The sequence below is a fragment of the Emys orbicularis genome, chromosome 2 (genome assembly GCF_028017835.1).
Source record: "Emys orbicularis isolate rEmyOrb1 chromosome 2, rEmyOrb1.hap1, whole genome shotgun sequence".
Classification (NCBI taxonomy): domain Eukaryota; kingdom Metazoa; phylum Chordata; order Testudines; family Emydidae; genus Emys; species Emys orbicularis.
The window spans coordinates 57,463,206-57,484,207 of record NC_088684.1 but is presented as its reverse complement, the minus strand read 5'-3'; the positions used below and the strand labels follow the sequence as shown (position 1 = coordinate 57,484,207).

The 21,002-nt window shown below is 41.1% G+C and overlaps 1 protein-coding gene across 1 annotated transcript in view; it reads right to left on the bottom strand.

The window, feature by feature from the left end:
- The window catches only part of STAU2 (staufen double-stranded RNA binding protein 2), a 106,436-nt gene that overhangs the window by 5,201 nt on the left and 80,233 nt on the right, over positions 1 to 21,002 (bottom strand). Inside the window, exon 12 of the mRNA XM_065400130.1 lies at positions 13,156 to 13,216. Within this exon, the coding sequence (XP_065256202.1) occupies positions 13,156 to 13,216 (61 nt within the window). The remainder of the gene's footprint in view (positions 1 to 13,155; positions 13,217 to 21,002) is intronic.

Below are 21,002 nucleotides of genomic sequence, written 5' to 3'. Positions count from 1 at the left end.
ATTTGAGAAATAATGATGATTAATTCAATAATATAAGTGAAAGAACACACTGGTACAGAAATACTATTATGAAAAAGAATCTATTTTGGAAAAAAACAGCACAATGCTAACTTTTTTACAAAATATTTTAAACTAAATCAAGTACTGCAGATGTCTATTCCATTGATGTAATATTATTTAAAACAAACATTTCACATGCTTTCTCAGCCTTTTCAATGTTTTTACATGATCCACCCAAATATCTAACTGCTGTCTGGAACAATAGTTTGGAATTTTTCCAGACTACCAAACTTTCTAAATGTTAAAATAACTAATATATGGCATATGATGAATAAAAAGATATTCAGCATGATATATCAAATGCTCTTATAAACCACCTACATTGTTATAAAGGAGATGGTAAATTAATAACAGTAATAGTACTTTTCACTTATATAACACCTTCCAGCTGAGGATCTCAAAGTGCTTTATAAGTAATTAATTAATTAAGTCATATGAAACACCTAAGAGGTAGATATTCTTGCCATCACTGACTATTTTTAAAAACCAAATGATGTAGTATTTTGGACATTATATTAATACACTTGAAAACTGTTGGGATTTTAACTTTAGAATTTAAGTTTAATGAGACTAATTAAAACTTGCTTTTAAACAGCTGCTGATAAAGCACGGAAAACTTTAAAATCTCTCTTTTGGAACACTTGTGTTAAGAAATATAGTTTCTTAAGTGTTATTGCCTATTTTTAAAATAATACTAAGGATCCTTCTATAAAATTCTTCTGTGCCTGCTGCTTATTCCTAATCTGAATGTATAACCTTCTGTTTGAATATCACAGTTTAGTTGCTGCGGAAATTATATTACAGGATGACGATTATGATATTGAGTGAGGAATGAACTATAGAAGCATCAGAACTCTTCAGAAACAAATACCAGAAACTGCTTTCATACGTATACTTTTGTTAATAAAATTTGGGACACTAGACATACAAACAAATGAGAGATTTATTGACCTCTCTCTAGATAGGAGTTGTCCACACAGCATGAGTGGATCTCTAAGTGAGCAAAGTTCTTATAAGCTTATTATTCCCCTGCAAAATCTAGATATTTATGTGAATATCAAGAAAAAATGATCATATGCTAAATTCAATACAAATCTCATATTACAGAATCATATGCAACTGTAAATCATAAAGGTTATAGCAGGGGTCAGCAACCTTTCACAAGTGGTGTGCCAAGTCTTCATTTATTCACTCTGATTTAAGGTTTCATGTGCCAGTCATACATTGTAACATTTTTAGGTCTCTTTCTATAGGTCTATAACATATAACTAAACTATTTTTGTATGTAAAGTAAATAAGGTTTTTTAAATGTTTAAGAAGCTTCATTTAAAATTAAATTAAAATGCAGAGCCCCCCGGACCGGTGGCCAGGACCCGGGCAATGTGAGTGCCACTGAAAATCAGCTCGCGTGCCGCCTTCGGCACCCGTGCCATAGGTTGCCTACCCCTGGGTTATAGCAAAGATGCAGAGTAATATATGACAATTATTAGGAGTCTCAGGAACTATATTTCACCATATATATCAACAGTGGTGCACCTTCTGCTGCATACAACCTGGAGGTGCATTCATGAAAGACCTATAAATAATTTCCATGCACAAGCATATTATTTACACCCATGGGCAATCATGTAAGGAAAATATGCAGACTAGCTATGCAGTATAATCACTAACACTTGAAAAACAATTCCAATCCATTCTTTAATGGTAATTGTTAGCAGTTGCTTAAAACTGTAATCTCTAAAAAGACTTCTAACCCCACAATCAAATTCAGGTGTGTATGATCTTTTGTCTACATCTGCCAATCAGATACTAGAAAACTGTAAAGTGGTATGGAGGAATACTATATAAATGGCTAGATTAAGGCAATGTAGGGGCCTGGGTAACATCTCTACCTGGGTAGCCCCCATAATCTTACCTCAGTGCTGTGCTCCCATCCCTGCCTGGAGTAGCAGTGGCAGAGCCACCAGTGCAAAAGGCATCTTCGCTGTTACCCACCATTCCTCTTTGGACAGGTTGGGGTCTCCCTCCTTCCTGGCCCATCCCACTTTATCTTCACACTTAGTGGGATTCCCTCCCAGAGGAGAACTCAGCCCTCACCCATCAGAGCAAAGGATTCTGTGTGTGAGGGCCCTTGCCAACCTCACTCCCGCAGAGCCATCGTGACAACAAGCCTCCCACAGACATAGCCTCTGCTGCAGTGGTATTGACAGGGCCCCATGGCAGCCGGTTCCTGAGCTAACAATGCAATAAAATGAATGGGGCACTTAACCGTCTTAAAGCCATCACAGGGCTGTCTGCTGATTCAGGAAAATGTCTCTTCATCAGTTACACTGGCTCATGCTATCAAGCTTTTCTTCACAACCACAAGGTCTAGGAACATATTTTTTAACACGAAACCTGACGTTGTCATGTGACTTCCAGGAGATAGTTCTCTAGACATGGAACTGTGTCTCAATCCAGCTCTGAACATACCAGACCTAATTCTTTCCCTTCTCTTGTTCAGTACTGTCAGAATACTCCTTTTCCCCCACAGTTTTCAGTCTTTTCTTGTTTCAATGACTCAGAGTCATAGCTTTTCCCTGAACAAGGGGCAGAGCACTGTTCTACTGCCCCTGGAGCACACCGGAAAGCAGATTGTGACTCGGAGACTCACAATTTGTCTCCTGGTCTCCCCTCTGTGCTGAGGAGAAAGCTACAATAGTTGGTGTGTTGGGAGGGGTCAAGGCTTCGCCCACTTCCTCCCTCCCCCCCAGAACACTTCAGTGGAACATGCCTTGCTCCCTGCACTGCAATCTGTACAGCCAGTAGAAGTGTGTGCCTTACTCCTGTGGGCTGCCATGCCTACAGGGCCATGATTTAGCCCTACATGCGATCTGCTTATCTTATAAAATAAACTGATCATTTCAACATTTGAAATTAATCTTCTTTCAGCCAAAGATAGGTTATGTGAGGTATGATCAATACTTGGGAACTCAATAAAATCAGCCAGCAATAACCACTAAATAGTTTATTTTTAAGACCAAGATTCTACCACACTTACTATGCTGAGGTATACCTTATTTCTTGATTAGTCCCACTAAAATCAACAGGACTAACTGCAAAGTATGGTATTTTGCAACGTGAGTGAGTGTATCAGAATCTGGCACTAAATTACTTCACCATGAAGCAATTCACAGGAGACCAGATCCTGTAAAGTGTTGAACACTGCAGATTCACAGGGATTTCCACAGGAGCTGCAGCTGCTCAACATCTCTTAGCATCTGGCCCATCATAAATCCAATTTCACCAAAAAGCCTTGGAGAAATTCTAAAAATAAGGGTGGCTATTTTAGTAACAAGAATGAGTAATTTAAGTATTACCATAAAAATAAATGGTAAAAGCCTGACAATTTCTATATTAGAAATAGCTTTTAAGTGTCACTACTTTAGAAAACATTAGTAAAACAACGGAATAGGTAAACACTATGGCCATTATGTACTCAGCAATAGTCTACATTGCATCTTGGACTTCGGAAGCAGAAATACTGGCATAGACACCAGCATTATTTACCTAATGCATCTGTCTGAGGTATTTACAGGCAACCAATCACTAATGTACAGGCACCAAAAATAATACTTTGTACTTACATAGTGCCATCCATTAAAAGATCTTCGTTATGAGAGGTTAAACAAAGTGATGTTATGTAGCACCCCTATTCAAAAAACAGCTTGTTTAACCTCACAACAACCATGTTAAAAGATAAGTATATTATTTGCTTCTTTACGACTGAATAAGAAGACAAGAAAAAAAAATTGTTTTGGTTTGTTGGGTTTTTTTGTTTTGTTTTTTTTACATTATTAACATCAGGTCTGGAGTTCCCTGATTTTGCTGGAAGATTCTCTGCACAACTGGAGAATTACTAGAATTATGACACCACAAGAGACGAGGCTGAAACCTGAGCAGTGGAGAAGGGGATAATTTTTAGTCAGACATTTTAAAATTCTGTTTATGTTGGTTTTGTTTTTATTATTTAACTCAAACTCTTGACGCACACTTGAGAGAAAAGCTCTTTGTGAAAGTTTCAACACCTTCCCTTCTCCATTTGGGGAATGAGAACTCATGAAAAACAAGTCTTGATATTTTTAATATAAAGAGCAATCAGAAAAAAATAAGGGAATTTCTACAGAATATCTGATTAAACACTCTAGTGGACATGGATTCAGGACATATAGCATTTTTTGAGGCAATGACTTGTGCATTTGGGGGTCTGCATAGTAGTTTAGTGTACCAATAGAACTTAAGAATGATCAAGGCTAGCATGTGAGTTTTGAAGGGAGATAACATAAGGCAGAGGACAGGAAAGAGCTGTTATTAACAAAAGTAGATGGGTCAACAAATCAGGGAGTGAGAGCAAATCAGGATAGAGAGCTGACAGTTCAGATGCTTGGAAGAGCAATAAGACAATGATTTTTGAGGGGTGAAGCAATGAGTCAGTGCTTCAGTGTAACCAAAGAGTGACCTGCATAGGCAAAATCATTCATTAACAGAGTAGAAAGAGGAGAGTGGGAGTTGTGATGATGAAATGAAGGGCATGACCTACATGTGCGAGAGAAGAAAGAATGAGTAAGTCTAGCAGATGAGGATGGAGAGATAGTTAGAGTTAAGAAGAAAGCTCAGTGAAGTTATGAGTGAGGATGAAATCAGAGGAGAAATCAGTGGGGGAGAGGAAGTTCTGGGGGGTGAGATGTTTGAAGTAAGGAAAGAGCTTGGAGGAGAGAATGGAGAACTTGAATAAAGCCTTGGTTAGGATAGCAATACTGCCTCAGCAAAAATGATCCAATTTCCCAAGAAGATGATTATCTTGGGCTGATGATGAGATAGCTTCGCCAGATGTGAAGAGGACCAGATCTCAGTCAAGAGATGTTGAGAGCAACACAATTACAAGGTCACTTGTGGCCACTCTTAACCACAAATGCATATAGAGCTCTCTGTTGGAAATGCTTTCTTATATCTGAACTAATCCTTTAGATACACCAATCGTGCGCAAATGTATTTTCCAAGGGTATGAAGTCTAATGACCTTTAACAAACTCCCATTCTGCAACTACTGAGGAAAAAATGATATGGTCCTACTCCCCTGCTTTCTCCATAACTCTCTTGGGTCCCATTTGCTGAATAACGTCAGTTTTTCTTAAATGTTCTTCCATCTCCTGTTTGAAATTGTTAGCACTTACTGTTCAGGCTGAATGATTATTTTACCCAGACTGCTAAATGCAATTAGATCTCTCCAACACCACAAATCTCATAAGTAACTAATAACACCAACCCTGACGCCAGATTCCCAAAATCCAATCCCTGGATGAGACCATATCAGAACAGAATTACATGAATATCTCCTGCTTCCCAATCTGATTTTCCTGGGGACTTCAGTGAGCAAGGGAAGATAGTATCCTAGCTCTCTTCCATAAGCTATCAAGGGAGCCTCTTGTCTCAAAATTAGTGTAACTTCTGTACGCACTGAATTGTCACTTGAGCACTTGATGCAATACCAAACTACTGCAAGAGACTCCAGTTCCTGTCTACAGGCTCAGCTGGTGGGACTGACACCTTGGAGTGTTCAGTAATGTTATAATGCTCATCTGGCACCACCTGTGCTACAAAAGCTGTTGGAGAGTCCTTGTTCTTTGAGCTGTGCCACCCCAAATGCAGTGTTCTGCAGTGTTATCAACCCATCTTATGGTGTCTTTTACTCAGAATGACCATGGAATGGTAGTGTAGAATCTGAGGTAAATGTATAATTAAAAGAGTTATTAAATTATCAATCCACCACCTGGCAGAGCAGATTGATATAAAATCTATACTTTACTTAACCAAAAGTCCAAGAAACAGCAATAATTAATTAATACAAAAATATCACCCAGTGTAAATTATGCACTTGAGGCACACAGAAAACGATACAGAATATTGAAAATAAAAATATAATGCTACCAGATCTGAATTTAACAAATCTGAAATATAAAATAGACACTTTATCCAATAAACTGTGAACAGACTTTGGTTATCATCATCCATGGAAATGTACAGGTGTTAAATTAGCCACAAAAGGGCTCCATTAACATTCCCTGGATGCAAAAGAAACATGGGGAATTTCAAGAAAGACTTAATGAAAATACTGCTATACAGTATATGTGTTTCCACTTAGAGGCCAAGATCTAGAAGCACACAAAATGTCATGAAAATCAGTCTTAATTTATTGTGCTATGCTTTTACAAAAAATGTCAAAATGAAATAAAAGAACAAATACTTTCCTTATAATTTAACTATACATTTTCTATCAATAGGGATTATTTCTATGTGATATTATTGATTACATGTAAGCAAAACCACAAAAGATACTTAATAATGTGAAGGCAATTGCCAAAGTTCCCAATCCTATTCTGTGCAATATAGACAGAAATAGTAATGTTCTTTTTAACCTTGGATTTAAGACACTACCCTGACTCTCTCTCTCGACTTATTTTTTACTCGAAAGAATTGCATTAGATCAAATATCTTTGTTCCTTTGGAGTTCATCTGCTCCTGCTGCTTCTTCACCACCTGAAATCATAATCATCTGTTTGTGACATCACAATTAGTTACTGAGAAGATGATTACTTTGTCACAAACAGATGATTATGATTTCAGGTGGTGAAGAAGCAGCAGGAGCAGATGTACTTCTAAGGAACAAAGATCGTGATTTCATGCAAGAGTCCTTAGTAATAAAAGATTAAGGAAGAAAAACAACAGTAAATATTTTACACATAGGTGGAACTGTTTATAAACATAATGTTTTCCATGAGGTAGCTGTGGTTCTTCAATTTTCATTTGGACAACACCCATAAACTGGAGAAGAGACTTCTGTTTAACCTCTGTGAAAAAGTGGAACACCTTTCCTAGGGAAAAATAGTTTGTACCTTTTTTTGCTTCATGATGTATAAAGAATGCCTGATAGTGCTATCAGTTAGGAGGAAGTAGGTTTGAGAAGTTTGCCACAAAGGTGGTTGTTGGAGTATTTAACAGCTGGGAAGAGGGGAAAGGGTAACTGGTCAGCTTCTGGGTACTAGTCCTGGGGGATGCAGAACGTGCAATAAGTGGGTATGTTATAGGAAATACCCTCTGCTCTATTTTCCAGTGACGACCCACACAAGATATAGTTGGAAAGCAATAGAATCTGTTGCTCTCTTGTAAACAATTTACTTTTTGTCTTTAACAAAACAGATAAATTCTCTTTGCTATCCTAGTTTTAGTCTATCTGGTTTCAGAAGAAAACACTGCACATCGAGCAGACAAAGAAAGAGAAGGAACACTAGCATGCAAAAGGAAGCTAAAACATAATCCACCAAAGACTCTGCATTCTCACCAACTAGGGCCTAAGTTTAGCTGGAAGAGTAGCTGCTCACCTGTTAAGCTGAATGAGGGCAGCAAGGAGGTACACAAAAACACCCCAGGGCCCACTTTAGACTCTTACAGTGCCCAGACAGGTTAGTTTTTAAGGGCCCCACCATATGCTATGTCACACCACAGTGATGTAGAGTTCCATTTTCCTGCAATGTTTTGATGTTGTGTGATGTAACTTCATTACATAAATACAATTGGGGGGGCCACCCTGCCCAATATATTGGTGTTCTCTCTATCCTCACTCTATTAAAATGAGGATTTGGGAATGAGGAAAATGCTCCCCTTGTTCTCTTTAACCCATCCTATATTAAAACTATTATTTTACCACCACCATATATTAAAAAAAAAAAAAAAATGGTGCTGACATTGCAAAAAAGAGATTATGTACTAGTTACTGTTCTTCAAGAATCGCCTCTGTACATTCACACTCGTAGGGAGATGGCATTGAGCTGTGGAACTGTCAATGGCACATGCCATTGCCTTAAAAAGCTGAGTCTGTTGGGGGGGAGTGAACTCGCAGGAGTGACCTCATCACCTACTCTACATAAAGGGAGTACACCTCTCCAACTACCTCAGCTCCTTCTTCCTAACTGCAAAGTCCTGATTTTATACAGAATTCCAAGGTAAAGGGGAAGGTGTGTAATGGGAATAGACAAAGGCCCTCAAAGCTCAAAGAAGACTGTTCTTTAAAATTCGCCTCTGTGCAACACGACAGTGGTTGGTAATGGGTTCTTCCTGACATCTCTCCCCAGATGGTACAAATAACCATCAAAATGGCTTGGCCTTTTCCAGGTAAAAACAGAATTCCTTGCTTCTAGTGTATAGAAATCAGTTTCTATACACTAGAAGCAGTTGGGTAGGAATGGTGCTATAAGGAAGAACATGGGTAGGGAATATATTGAGATAGGTGGAAATCTGAGACCATCTTAGGCATGAAGCCGGGATGGGGCCTCATGGTGACCTATGGCCCTTATGGAATAAGATGGAGTATAGTATAAGATGGAGTGGCCATCAAAGCACTATGCTCATTCACCTTCGTAGCAGATGCAATTGCTCTCAAGAAGGATGTTTTGATTGCTAGATAGTTAAGAGAGGCTTGGGCAAGAAGCTCATAAAGGGGGGCCCATCAGCTTCAGTAGGTCAAGATTGAGGTCCCACAAAGTAGGGAACGTCCTAAGGGGGAAACACATTTACCATGTTCTTAGGGTATGTTTACACTGCAGCTGGGACAAAAACTCTCAGCCAGGCTAGCTTCACTTAAGCTAGTGTGCTAAAAATAGCAGTGTGGATGCTGTGGCTCTAGCCACCCAAGCTCAGACTCAGGGGATTAGGTGGGCTTGAGAGCCAAATTGCTGTCCAAGCCACAACATCCACACCACTTTTTTGACTGTGCTAGCTCAGGTGGAGCTAGTGCGAGATGGTCTACACCAGCTGGGAGGCTCACTCCTAGCTGCAGCATAGACACACCCTTACAGAATCTGGAGACTGTAGTGTTAGAAGATGGGTTTGTCCTTAACATAAATCTGATGAGCAGATACTTCTGCCATATGGATTTTAGAGAGGCTATAGCTAAGCCTTGAAACTTAAAGAAGGTACTCTGACACTGCAGGGCCCCAGCTCAAGATGGGGGGAAATCCTTTACTAGTGAAGTATAGTATACCATATATAGTAAACCATTTCCATGTTGGTTTATAGCATTTCAGGATGGAGTCTTTCCTGGATGGCAAGAAAAAGGCTTGAACCCTCCGAAAGCAGAAACATTAGTCGGCAGGTTATCCTCCATGCTGCAAGGTTGAATGCCCTCTTGGTTGCGATGCAGAATCCTTTCTTGCTGTTGAGATAGGAGGTCTGGAGATAGAGGCAGCATATATAATGGTTTTCTGGCCAGCTGCAGAAGATCTGGATACCAGTGCTTTAATGAGGGGGAGACGCCAAGATGATGACTGCTGGTGGTGAGGATAATGATGAGGACTAACACTTCAGGTTTTTTCACAAGGCGTGGTGTGAGTAATGCAAATATTATGCATTCTGTATTCTCTCCTTTACTGACTGCAATGTGTGCATTGTTTGATTGGTTACAAAAGTAATTATTGTAGAAAGAGCACTATGTAATCCCTGTTGTGCACCATGGGGTCCCCCTTCTATTGTTAAGCTCTCTAATGTAGTCGATCTAGGGGGCTAAACTGTCATAGATTAAAGTAGGTGTAAACCCTCACCTTGGGGTAAGTAATTGTTTCAAAAAACCTAAAACTATAGACCAGGCTAAACATGCACAGCCAAAGTTTTCTTGTCTCCACAGATACAGGCTAGGAATGGATTCCTCCCTGCTTGTTGATATAGTACATGGACATGGTATTGAGTGTAAGCACCTATACTACATGATGCTGCAAGGACAAGCAAAAGGTTTGCGGGCTCGCTGCACTATCTGAGCTCCAGTCCAGCAGCAACACATCAGAAGGAATCCAGACCCCACAAGTGTTCAGAAGGCAAGGCATTTGGAGGTCTTGGAAATGCACACACTAGCCCTGATTGGAGGCAATAGTGGTAATAGTGATTGTAGGGATGGCAGGACAAAAGGGTACCCCAGAGGACATTGTCTCTGTCTCTGTTCTCCTACCAGCAAAGCTGTGGGAGCACTCAAGGAGTCAGTCTCCTTAGAAGGCTGCGTACATTTGGTGTGTGCCTCTCAAATGTTGTGATATAGGTCGATAAGGCCATTAGGCCTAATAGTTTTAGGAAAAATTGTTTGGTCTGTACCAGTATTCCCTGAGAGTTGCCAAGAAGTCTCATATCTTGTAAAATCTCTCCTCTGGGAGAAAGGTTATGTCCTGAGTGGAGTCCAGAACCGCTGTGATGATCCTTTGTGTAGGTTGATGTATGAATTTTTCCCAGTTGATTAAAAATCTCAATAATTGTAAGTGGCTATACATCTATTGGATCACTGAGGACAGAGTCTGCTGACAGTGGTCATTAGGAGCCATTCATCCAAGTGAAAGTGGAGAGAGTGCAGAAAACACAGGCTATGAATGTCGGTCCCTGGTATAATTGCTGGGCAAGAAGCATAACTCTGAATGGAACTCTGGTATTCAATATAGCACCAGTGAGGGACAGAGGCTTTCTGAAACAGGGAAAGGCTATTTTCACTACCTATAATACTATAAATTAACTGTTTACAGCGAACTCTGAAGTAGGATCAAAGGGATGTCTAGTCTGCAGGTCATGAAGGTGAGTTCTGTTCACTGTCTGTGATGGTGGAAGAGGGGTGCTTGGGGTATGTACTCCCTTATATAGATGAGGACAATAATGTCACCCTTGTAGGAGATCTCTCGTGCACCACCCCCAATGAACACTGCTTTTTGAGGTAGTTCCACTGTTCAACGCGAAGGGCACCAGATCCCCACAAGTGGGAATGCAGAGGCTCTTGTAGAACAAATATTAAAACAATTATTCAAGTTCTCCTATGCAGCCAGATTCAAAACATCCCTTTATTTCCCTACATAACTTAAACAAGACTCTGTCTTTCTCTCTGTCTCTATGCACTTCTAGTGTGCTCATCTCTACAGTATCTCAACAGAACGCAAGGCCCCATGGGTCTAGAACCGAGGCCTGTACCACTACCAGGCAACTGACATCTCCAGGCTGCCACCCAGCAGCATCTGTAATCAATTTGTGCTCCAAATCCCATGACCCACTGTGGACACAGACCCTGGGTTTAATTATGCCGGTGGGAAAGCTCTCTCGCGCCAGCATAGAGCAGCAACACAGGAGACCTTACAGCGGCGCATCTGCAGCTGTGCCACTGTAAGGTCTGTAATGTAGACATAGCCTAACATGGGGTAAAATCCTAGTGAAGACAAGGCAGTTTGTAGTTTTCACATGTGCTAACAGGGTGGTCTGCCCCTTTAACAGCCAGGAGGCTGGGGGCAGTCAGCCCTGTTCAATGATCAGACCCAGCTGGGCTGGAAGCAAGTGATTATAAAAGCCAGAAAGTAGCTCAGTTGAGGAGGAGCTGCAGGTGGGAGATGGGCTCCTGTAGTAGGCCCTGAAGCAGTAGTATTGAAGGGAAGGGTGAGTCCTCCATTCAGCACTGAGAGAGACAAGGGGAAAAGCCGCTGGGTGTTGTGGCTGATCGTAGGCAAAGGAAGTGCTTTTTGTTTTGATGTTTTGCCTAAGTTTTATGTTGCACAATAAAACTGTGTCCTGAAAGAGACTTGGGCATGGCAGAGTGTCTTTCCTGGGCTGGGGAAACAGGCCTGCAGGCCAGGGCCGGCTCCAGGCACCAGCCTGGCAAGCAGGTGCTTGGGGCGGCCACTCCGGAGAGGGGCGGCACGTCCAGCTATTCGGCAGCAATTCGGCGGACAGTCCTTCACTCCCGCTCAGAGCGGAGGACCTCCCGCCGAATATCGCGATCGCGGCACTTTTTTTTTTTTTTTGGCTGCTTGGGGTGGCAAAAACCCTGGAGCCGGCCCTGCTGCAGGCTATACAGGTAAACCCTGGAAGCAACCTAGAGTTTACCTCAATCTGCTACTGTGAAAATTACAACTACTATGGCCTTGTCTACACTACAAAGTTTTGTTGCCAAAAACTGCCTTTTGGTGACAAAACAGGAAGAGTGTACACGCTACAATGTGACTTTTGTCGTGAAAAATGCCCAGGCTTGGCGACAAAAACACTTCCACCCCTACAAGAGACTTTTGTCTTTTCCCCTCCCTTTATTGTCGACAAAGAGCCAGTGTAGACACTGCTGGTTGTTTTGTTGACAGAACTGGCTTATGCCAGTATCCCACAATGCCTGCCCTGATTGCTCTGCTCAGTGTTTTGATCTCTGCTGCCCTGCAGCCATGAGCCCCTCCCCTTTCAAAGCTCCGGGAAGTATCTGTGTGCTGCTCCGTTTGGGGAATAAACAAAGAGCAAATCATTGGAATGCTCCTGTTCTGCCCTGCACGAAGAACACAGCAGCAGGCAGACTGCTGCTGCTGGGGGAGGGGGGCAGACTGCTGTGCTGCTTTGCCATTCCTCAGCACGGAGAGCAAACAGAGCTTCTCATGATGCTGCTCTCGGCAGCTGAGGGGGCTGTGGGAGAACTCGCCCAATGATCAGCTCTTTCTTCCCACAACACTGCACTGTGGGATACATACCCACGGTGCATTGCTCATGCTGTCGATAATGGTGTCCCCAATGTGGACGTGATCTGTCGAGAGTGGGAGCAAGTGTAAATACCCTTTGGCGATTTTTGTTTTGTCGACTTTTGGGTGTCGACATAAGTTTTACCAACAAAACCTGGTAGTGTAGACAAGCCCTTTGTCTTCACTAGGGTTCTAGCTCGTATTAATTGCCATGTATGAGCTAAACCTGAGTTCAGAAAAAAACTTTTTCTCTTACGAAGACAATGCCTAACTGGCTCTATAAGTAATGCATTTCAAAATAAGCATGAAAATCCACTCCGTTTTTAAACAAAGAATATGCCATTTTGCTCTTGCTATAGTATAGCACACTACCATGTCTATACTCGTAAGGCAGATACACAACAGAAACCTTTTCAGACAATTTCTGATAAAAAAGACTAACTAAAATGTCCATAATGACTAGAGAGATCATTTTAGTTGTTTCAAATAATCAAATACCTAATGGGAAGGTGCCTAAAAGTTAAATATGAATGAATATAAGAAGTAATACTCACTGTTACTCGTTGGCTCAGGAAACCCGACATTTTGGCCATTCCAGCCTTTGTTTTCCCCTGGCTGGCACAGTTTAAAAAAAGCAAAGAAAGAAAAAGAAATAAGTCCAGCACAAATATATTTTTACAGAAAGTATTGAAGAGTTTTGTGAAGAAACATTTCCATTTTAAAAGAGTAGCTGTTTGAATTGACCAAAGCTAAACAAGCACATGGAGCGGTCCTCTACAAACCTGCCCACACAGCTCTGCTTGAGCACCTTCATTTTCACTTGAAACAGGTTCTTCCAGTACTAAACCTCCCCAAGAATAAACATTAGCAGCTACAGGCCAAAAGATCAACAATAAAGATGTGAGCACCATTTCACCAGGGACTAGGCTCAGATTAGCAAACATGTTTAACTTTTGATTATTCAGTGTTGTTGCAGCGAGGGTCTCAGGATATTAGAGAGAGATAAGGGACCATTCACACTCCTGTAGTCATAGGGGAAAAAAGGAGGGTTAGTGGGTTAGACTGTTCTAATAAGCCATAAATCCAGTGTCTTTATTAAGACCATGATTTTTTGTGTCTAGCCCAGTTATGAATTTAAGCACCCAAACTCCTCTTTTCCAAGTGTTGTGGAGGTTTTCTTTGAGAATGAGGACTCAGCGATCAGATATAGAGTGATTGCTTTGTGAAAAGTGTCCACCCACAGGTGATATGATGTGTTTGTCTTTTATCGTTTTCCTGGGTGAATTCATCTACGAATGTAGTGATTGTCTGGTTTCACCCACATAGTTGTTATTGGGGCATTTAGTGCACTGGATGAGGTACACCACCTGTTGTGATAGGTATGTGTTGTGGTGGGTGTTGATCACTGTAGCAGTGGAGATATGTCTCTAAGTTTTGCATCTGTTATTCTGGTGGGGTCTGGTGCCACTTTGAGTTGGTGTGTCCTGGTCTGCGGGGAGCTTGCTTCTGACGATGAGCTTGGAGAGGTTGGGAGGTTGTCTGAAGGCCAGAAGTGGGGGTGCAGGAAAGGTTTTATTCAGGATGGGGTCATCATCAAGTATGGGTTGTAGTTGTTTGATGATACCCCATATGGTTTCCTTAAAACGTGTGCTAACTACTTATGCTAAACTATTTGATCTTGTATTTAGCTGTGACACTCTTAGTACCTTTCCCAGACCTGAAGGAGAACTCTGCGTAGCTTGAAAACGTGTCTGTCTCACCAACAGAAATTGGTCCAATAAAAGGTATTAACTCACCTACCTTCTCTCTCTAACTTTTGATTAGTCAGATTTAAAACAAAATGCCATGAGACATTCCTTCCACAAGTTCCCCAGGGCCAGTGGAGTGCCTAAATGGCACCATCTAGCCTTCAACTTAAGAACTCACATGCTGAAATAGGCCAATCTAACCCAATATCTGGCCAGCAGTCAAAATCAGATTTTGTGGAGGAAGCTGTAAAATTGTCAAAAGACAACTACTGTAATTTTATAATATTACGCCAGATCGGGATTAATTTACTCCAATTTCCATTATAAGTCGCTAGTGTCAGTAGATAGCTATTTTGAGAAGGCCAGTGGGTCTAACGTTGGGTATCTAACAACTCACTCCTATTTTGAAAATATGAATAAACACATAACTTCAAAGATAAGGCATTCTCACAATTGTAACCTTCCAGATTTCTATGTGAATGTGGAGACACAAGTCCCAGCTTACCAATGGACTGTGTTCCATCTCACAATCAGCTCAAAGACTGATAGTCTGGCTTTCCTCAGTGTGGATCAAATGGACCTCTTAAAATTTCCATATGGCTTTACATGGGCACAGTGGCCCCACAGCAGTGCCGCCTTTGGGCCATGACTAGGTCATGTAGTTTGTCTCTGGGAGGCAGGGATGGCAGTAGACTGAAATGGCCAAAAGGCAGGGTTACACATTTTTCCAAAAGGCGGAGATTTATGACAATGACAGAGTCCTATCCTGAGGATTTTAGCTTATCTGGTTCTCCCTGCCTCCCCTGCAGCATTAGCAGAACCCTCTTTGCCCTACAGTGCTGTCACTGTCTGGCCTCCATCTCCTCCTACCTGCTCTTTCTCTCTCCATGTTCTGTTAGGGCCTTGAAGGGGGAGTTACTGCAGCTTAGGGTAGCTTATAATGCAGACTACATCATAAGTTCTGCTTTCCTGAGAGGGGAACATGCCATGTAGAGCAGCTGTTCTGATTATTCTTCCCCAGTCACACCTCTTCAGCTATGTGGCACCAAGCTCCAGCATAGGGACTATTAATGAAGTCAGGCAGATACACAATGGGAAGGAAGGATGCGAGTGCAGAGCTCTTTTTCCTTCAGACTGGTCATCCCCTTCCACACTTGAACGTCACAGGATTTCTACGGTTTGGGTTCCAATTCACATCATGCTGCAAAGAGTAGCATACACGCATTGAAAAGAAGGCAACAGATAGCTGTTTAAATTAATAGGCCATTTGAAATCTGTAGATAGGTTTGTGTTTAGTATTCTCATAGACTCATAGACTCATAGAATTTAAGGTCAGAAGGGACCAATATGGTCATCTAGTCTGACCTCCCGCATGATGCAGGCCACAAAAGCTGACCCACCCACAACAGAATCCTCCAGCCTGCGACCCCTGCCCTATGCTGCGGAGGATGTGTTACACCAGAATGGGATTGCTATGAATCTGGAGCATAACCACAAAATCTGCCAAGAACCTGGATGGAAACTAGAGATGCTAACATTTCCAACTCTCCTTTCACTCCTCTCTTTACTGTTTATTAACTTCACCATGATAGGGAGTTTAACAAGAATTCCATGCATCAGTAAGTCATCTTCAGTGCAGTTGTCTCACATTAATGCCACCTACGGTGAATGGACCTCTCTTGAAGCAATGAAGTGGCAGAAAGAAAAGCTGGTTAAAATTAAAATATTGCAACTCCCTGATCCCATCCCCAGATTTGGTTTTCTCAGTGTGAGATGGGATTGGGTGAGGTGAAGACAGGTCAGGGAATCTCTTTCTTGTTTTAGCACTCTGCCCAAGGGCCAGCTACACTACAGATCCAGTGCTCTCTTGAGCATCGGGTTGGGAGGGGCCAGCTAACACAACCAGCAGGGCTCCATGGCCTGAAGTTAGCATGGCCAGTGGGCTGGAGATGTGACCAAGACCACATCTCCTCCCTGGCTCCTGCTTGTGTCATCCCTGCCTCCCAGAGACAAACTACATGACCTAGTCATAGCCCAAAGGAGGCATTGCTGTGTGGGCCACTGTGCCCATGTAAAGCTATGTGGAAATTTAAGAGGTTCATTTGATCCACACTGAGGAAAGCCAGACTATCAGTCCTGGAAGCAATATACTGTACCTTTGCAAAGCAGCAGTGATGGCTGCTTCTGATTGTTGTGCTGGAGTGCCCTCCTGAGCCATTCTGCCTGTGTCTACTCTACACAAGCAATCCACTCTGCTTCCCTCCCAAAAGTGCAGATCATGTGCCTCCTCAATAAAAATGCCGCAAGCAACATCTCCTCCCTAGGGCTGAATCTGCACTCGAAAAATTGGGATCCATAATTCCCCAGCAGCATAACCTGACTGGTGTTGGTAGAAGCTGTAGTATAGGCAGAAAGAGCTCAAGCATTTTTACCACCATATTGTCTAACCTACTCTGCGTAAGCTTGGATGACATGGTGGGAAGAAACTCCTGAGTTCTGTTTATATTACATCTTCCACTATTACCCCCACTGGTGAGGTACAATGAAACACTGCCCTAGAGAACAAACATTTTCTCAGGCCCCTTTTTATCATATGTATGGAGATGAAAAATCTTCAGAATGACTCCCTCCCAAGAGTGCCTAAAAAAAATGTTCTAGGGAAACAAACATTTGGTAGTGATACAACTTTACTATGTGTTAGACCTGGGAGCTTGCAATCAGGTCTAAGGGAGTTACAACCACCAGACTAGTCTTCAAGGATAATGAGATAGGGAGTCCTGAAAACTTTTTTTTGTTGTAACATGGGATTATGGTATGGAAAAAGTTGAGAACCAGGGTACTGTATTATAAGAATGACTTGTTGCTGACAGAAAGAACACTGCATCTTCAAGCAGCATGATAAGATTTTTTCCCCCCTAGAGTGCTGGACTTAATTTAGCTCTTAGGGCTTGTCTACACTACCACTTAAGTCGATGTAAGTTACATTGCTCACGGATGTGAAAAAGCCACCTCTTTGAGCGATGTAAGTTACATCGACTTAAAGCGGTGCCTACACTGCACCATGTTGCTGAGGTGGAGTAATTATGCCGACAGGAAGGCATTCTCCTGTCAGCATACTGCATCTTCACCAGATGCGCTACAGCGGCGGAGCTGCATCAGTGCAGTTGCATCAATGTAGCGTGGTAGCGAAGACAAGCCCTTAGTTTCTTTACTACCTCTCCAGAAGAGACCTGACGTGATATACTGCAAACATCTGTCACATTAGTAATAATGTTACTACTAAACTCCTGCCACTGAAGAAAACAAGACTATAAGTTAAGTTATATTATGCAAGCTGGATTCCTTCTTTTTCTGTTTTTTGTTAGCTTCTTCTCAACTGACACAGGTTGGAGCCTAGACAAGCTTTCCAAAACAAATTTATCACACTGCTAACATAGGGCCTGACTGTAACTTATAGGCAGAGTGGGGTGCTGGGGGTAACGTGGAGCTGAACTGCCAATGGGATCACTGGGAGACATTCTCAATGTCATCCAGAGCACCTGTACATGTAGCATGCCTGCTGCTAAACCCCTTTATGTGTAGCTTCCCTACTGCCCTCCATTCCCTTAGCATTGACCTGCTGCTTCCTTTGGGGCACCAGGTGCCCTCAAGAGAGTAGAGAGGGAGCAAACCATGTTCCCCTGAACACAGGGACTGTAAATCTACCACTGAACCTAGATCTGAAGAACACACTACAGTGAGCACACAAGACGAAACAATATAAAGTTACTGTCCATAATTAGGATTTTTATGCACTGTTTAGAATTAGATCTTGGAAGACTGACAATTAAATTGAGAGGGTTTCACAACCATAACATTCTCCTAACTTAACTGTTTTCTATCAGAGCCCAGAGGAACCCCACCCCTGCAACCCATACATATATTTTTACTTTCCTTCCAGCCAAAGAGGAAGTGAGACAGAACAAGAAATGTTGCTCCTTAACTAGCTACAAAGGTGGTTGAGTGGTGGGAGGCAGTTTCACCCTGCCACAGGCTGATCAAACTGCCCCTGTAGCAATAACATACCTGCCTAGGAAAGGAGAGATAAGAACTAGGAAGTGAATCCAGTTCTCCCACATGGCAGTGCAGAGTACTCTCATTAGTTCTCGTAAGCAGATATTTTCTTCTCCCTCTTCCCCCTTACTGTGTGGGGGCATTAGGTAATGTGTTCTATTATATTAAATACTCCCATTTTATAAAATCTGTGATGTAAAAAGAATGTGGTTTACATCTTCAGCTTGTATATGCAGTGTCATATTTCCTCATTATGTCTAGAACAATAGTAGAATATTGTATTTCTTATCTTTTTTTCCTGCTAATCTCAAGACATCTGCCTCTGCAGAGTACACAGTAAACCTGTTTTTCAAACAGAATGTATTAACCTGCAAGCAAAGAGCTAATAATTATAGTATAGCAAAGCAGCAGTGTCCATTCCAAGTTAAGATTGCATAATGGTTTCCATTCTAACCACCTTTTTTCACTTTTGCAAGCCTTCCAAAACTATCATCCTTTGGGCTGAATTCCAGGCCTTGTCTCTGCCTGATGGTGAATTCTTCTGAGAAAATTTGAGCAAAAATAGGCCAGACAATTTACAAGATGATTAATATTATTATATTATATACATAAATATAAATAAATTATACATATATATATACACATACACATATATACATATACATATATACACATATATACATATACATATATACACATATATACATATATATACACATATATACATATATATACACATATATACATATACATATATATACATATACATATATATACACATATATACATATACATATACACACACACACACACACACACACACACACACACTCATTCCCATTATTAAAAACATGCTTGACCTTTTTATTTTATTTTTTTACAGTACTTCAGCCAAAATGGCAGGGAGTTAAACACTGGAATTGGCTGAGAAATACCCTTCATTGTGGAGAAGCTCAAGTGTTCTGGTGAAAACTGGTTTTGATTTGAGTGAGTTATGAGCCTTTAAAAACTGCATGCTGGGCATGCACGGTGAGGATTTTTGCTCAACTCACAGTACTCAGCTAAGGAAGGCAGCACTGCACACGTATGCATGTCTGGTTTAGCTATGTAGTGAAAAGCGTACTAAAGGGGGAGGGGCACTGAGCCTAGGGCACCTCCTGTGCAAGGGAAAGGAGGAAGGGACAACCAGCCACCAGCAGTCTTTATAGCCTTTTTAGGCCAGGCCTGAATTGCTTTGGAAGGAGAAAGAGAAAGGTGAAGAGAAGAAGACTTAAAAAGAGAAAGTGCAAGAAGGTAAGTCCCAGATGGAGGAACAGAGAATACATGGCTGGAAGTAGAAATAAGAGAGGAGGGGAAGTCCAGGAGCCAGTTAAAGAACCAAAAAAGGAACAGAGCCTATAAGGTGAAATATACACTAAACAAAGAGGGGGGATTCATGGGAGAAGACTATGGTAAAAAAATATAACCAAATTCACGAAAGGAAGGAGGAAGAATGGGAGAAAATCCCATTGTCCCATCTTTTCAACTTTGAAATAAAATTACCTTATTGAAAGGGTCCCTTTAAAAAGTGACTTGTCATACTATATATAATTAAAGGAAGAATATTTGCATTTAAATGATTTTACAAGAGTACTTCTTTCCAGATTTTTACTTCTGAATGAAGAATCAATGGACATGACTCCTTAAAGTAGAAAAAAATCTTTATTTGTTGTGGACCTGCACATCTCCAGAGGAGAGTCTATTTATAACCATCAAAACCTCCGAATCCATTCTTTTGAGAATATCAGCTATCTTTTTAAAACGACACTCTTAATATTAAACATATCCCTCTGAATGAAAGTCACACTCCATATAAAAACCTTAAGGATTAAATTCTGAAACACCACCACCTAATTTGCACCTGTGGAAATAGGCAGATGTGTAAACCAGTACCTGAACATGCAATTACCCAATGCATGTGCACAATTACATGTTTGCAGGTACATTTTTTGAAATTATAGTATAAATTATCACATCAGAAAATTTGGTCAGATATGAACAAAAAGCATTTTTTAAAGAAAATTAATGAAATAAATTGTTTAACAGCAGGGAGCTCTGAACTCAGTTTGTAGCAGATAATAATTTAGCCCCAGTAAAACAAATCCTATTCTCCAACTCTTTGTGACAACTAAAATCCTGGTCTGGACAAGTGAAACATAATAACTTATCGTTCACTGGGTAGGCTTTTGAACTGCAATTAAAATATCTAGATGGATTAAATTACTAATATTCATTTTCAGCTTCACGTTATGTGCACCACCAAGTAAATAAATAAATAAATTATTTATTTATAATTTATTTATTTATTTACTTGGTGGTGCACATAACGTGAAGCTGAAAATGAATATTAGTCTCATGCCTCAGTTTACTTACTATAAACACACTGACCAGCAGAAAATATTGATTATTTTTCTGCTCATCCCAAGATTTAGGTAAATTCCTCCTCTAGTTCTGCTCAGGGAGTTGAACACTATATCCTGCACACCAGGAAGAGAGCACAGGTTAATTATGTGTGCACCCAGCTCAAAGTGCTGTATGGGGCACAACAGCTCTTCCCTGGT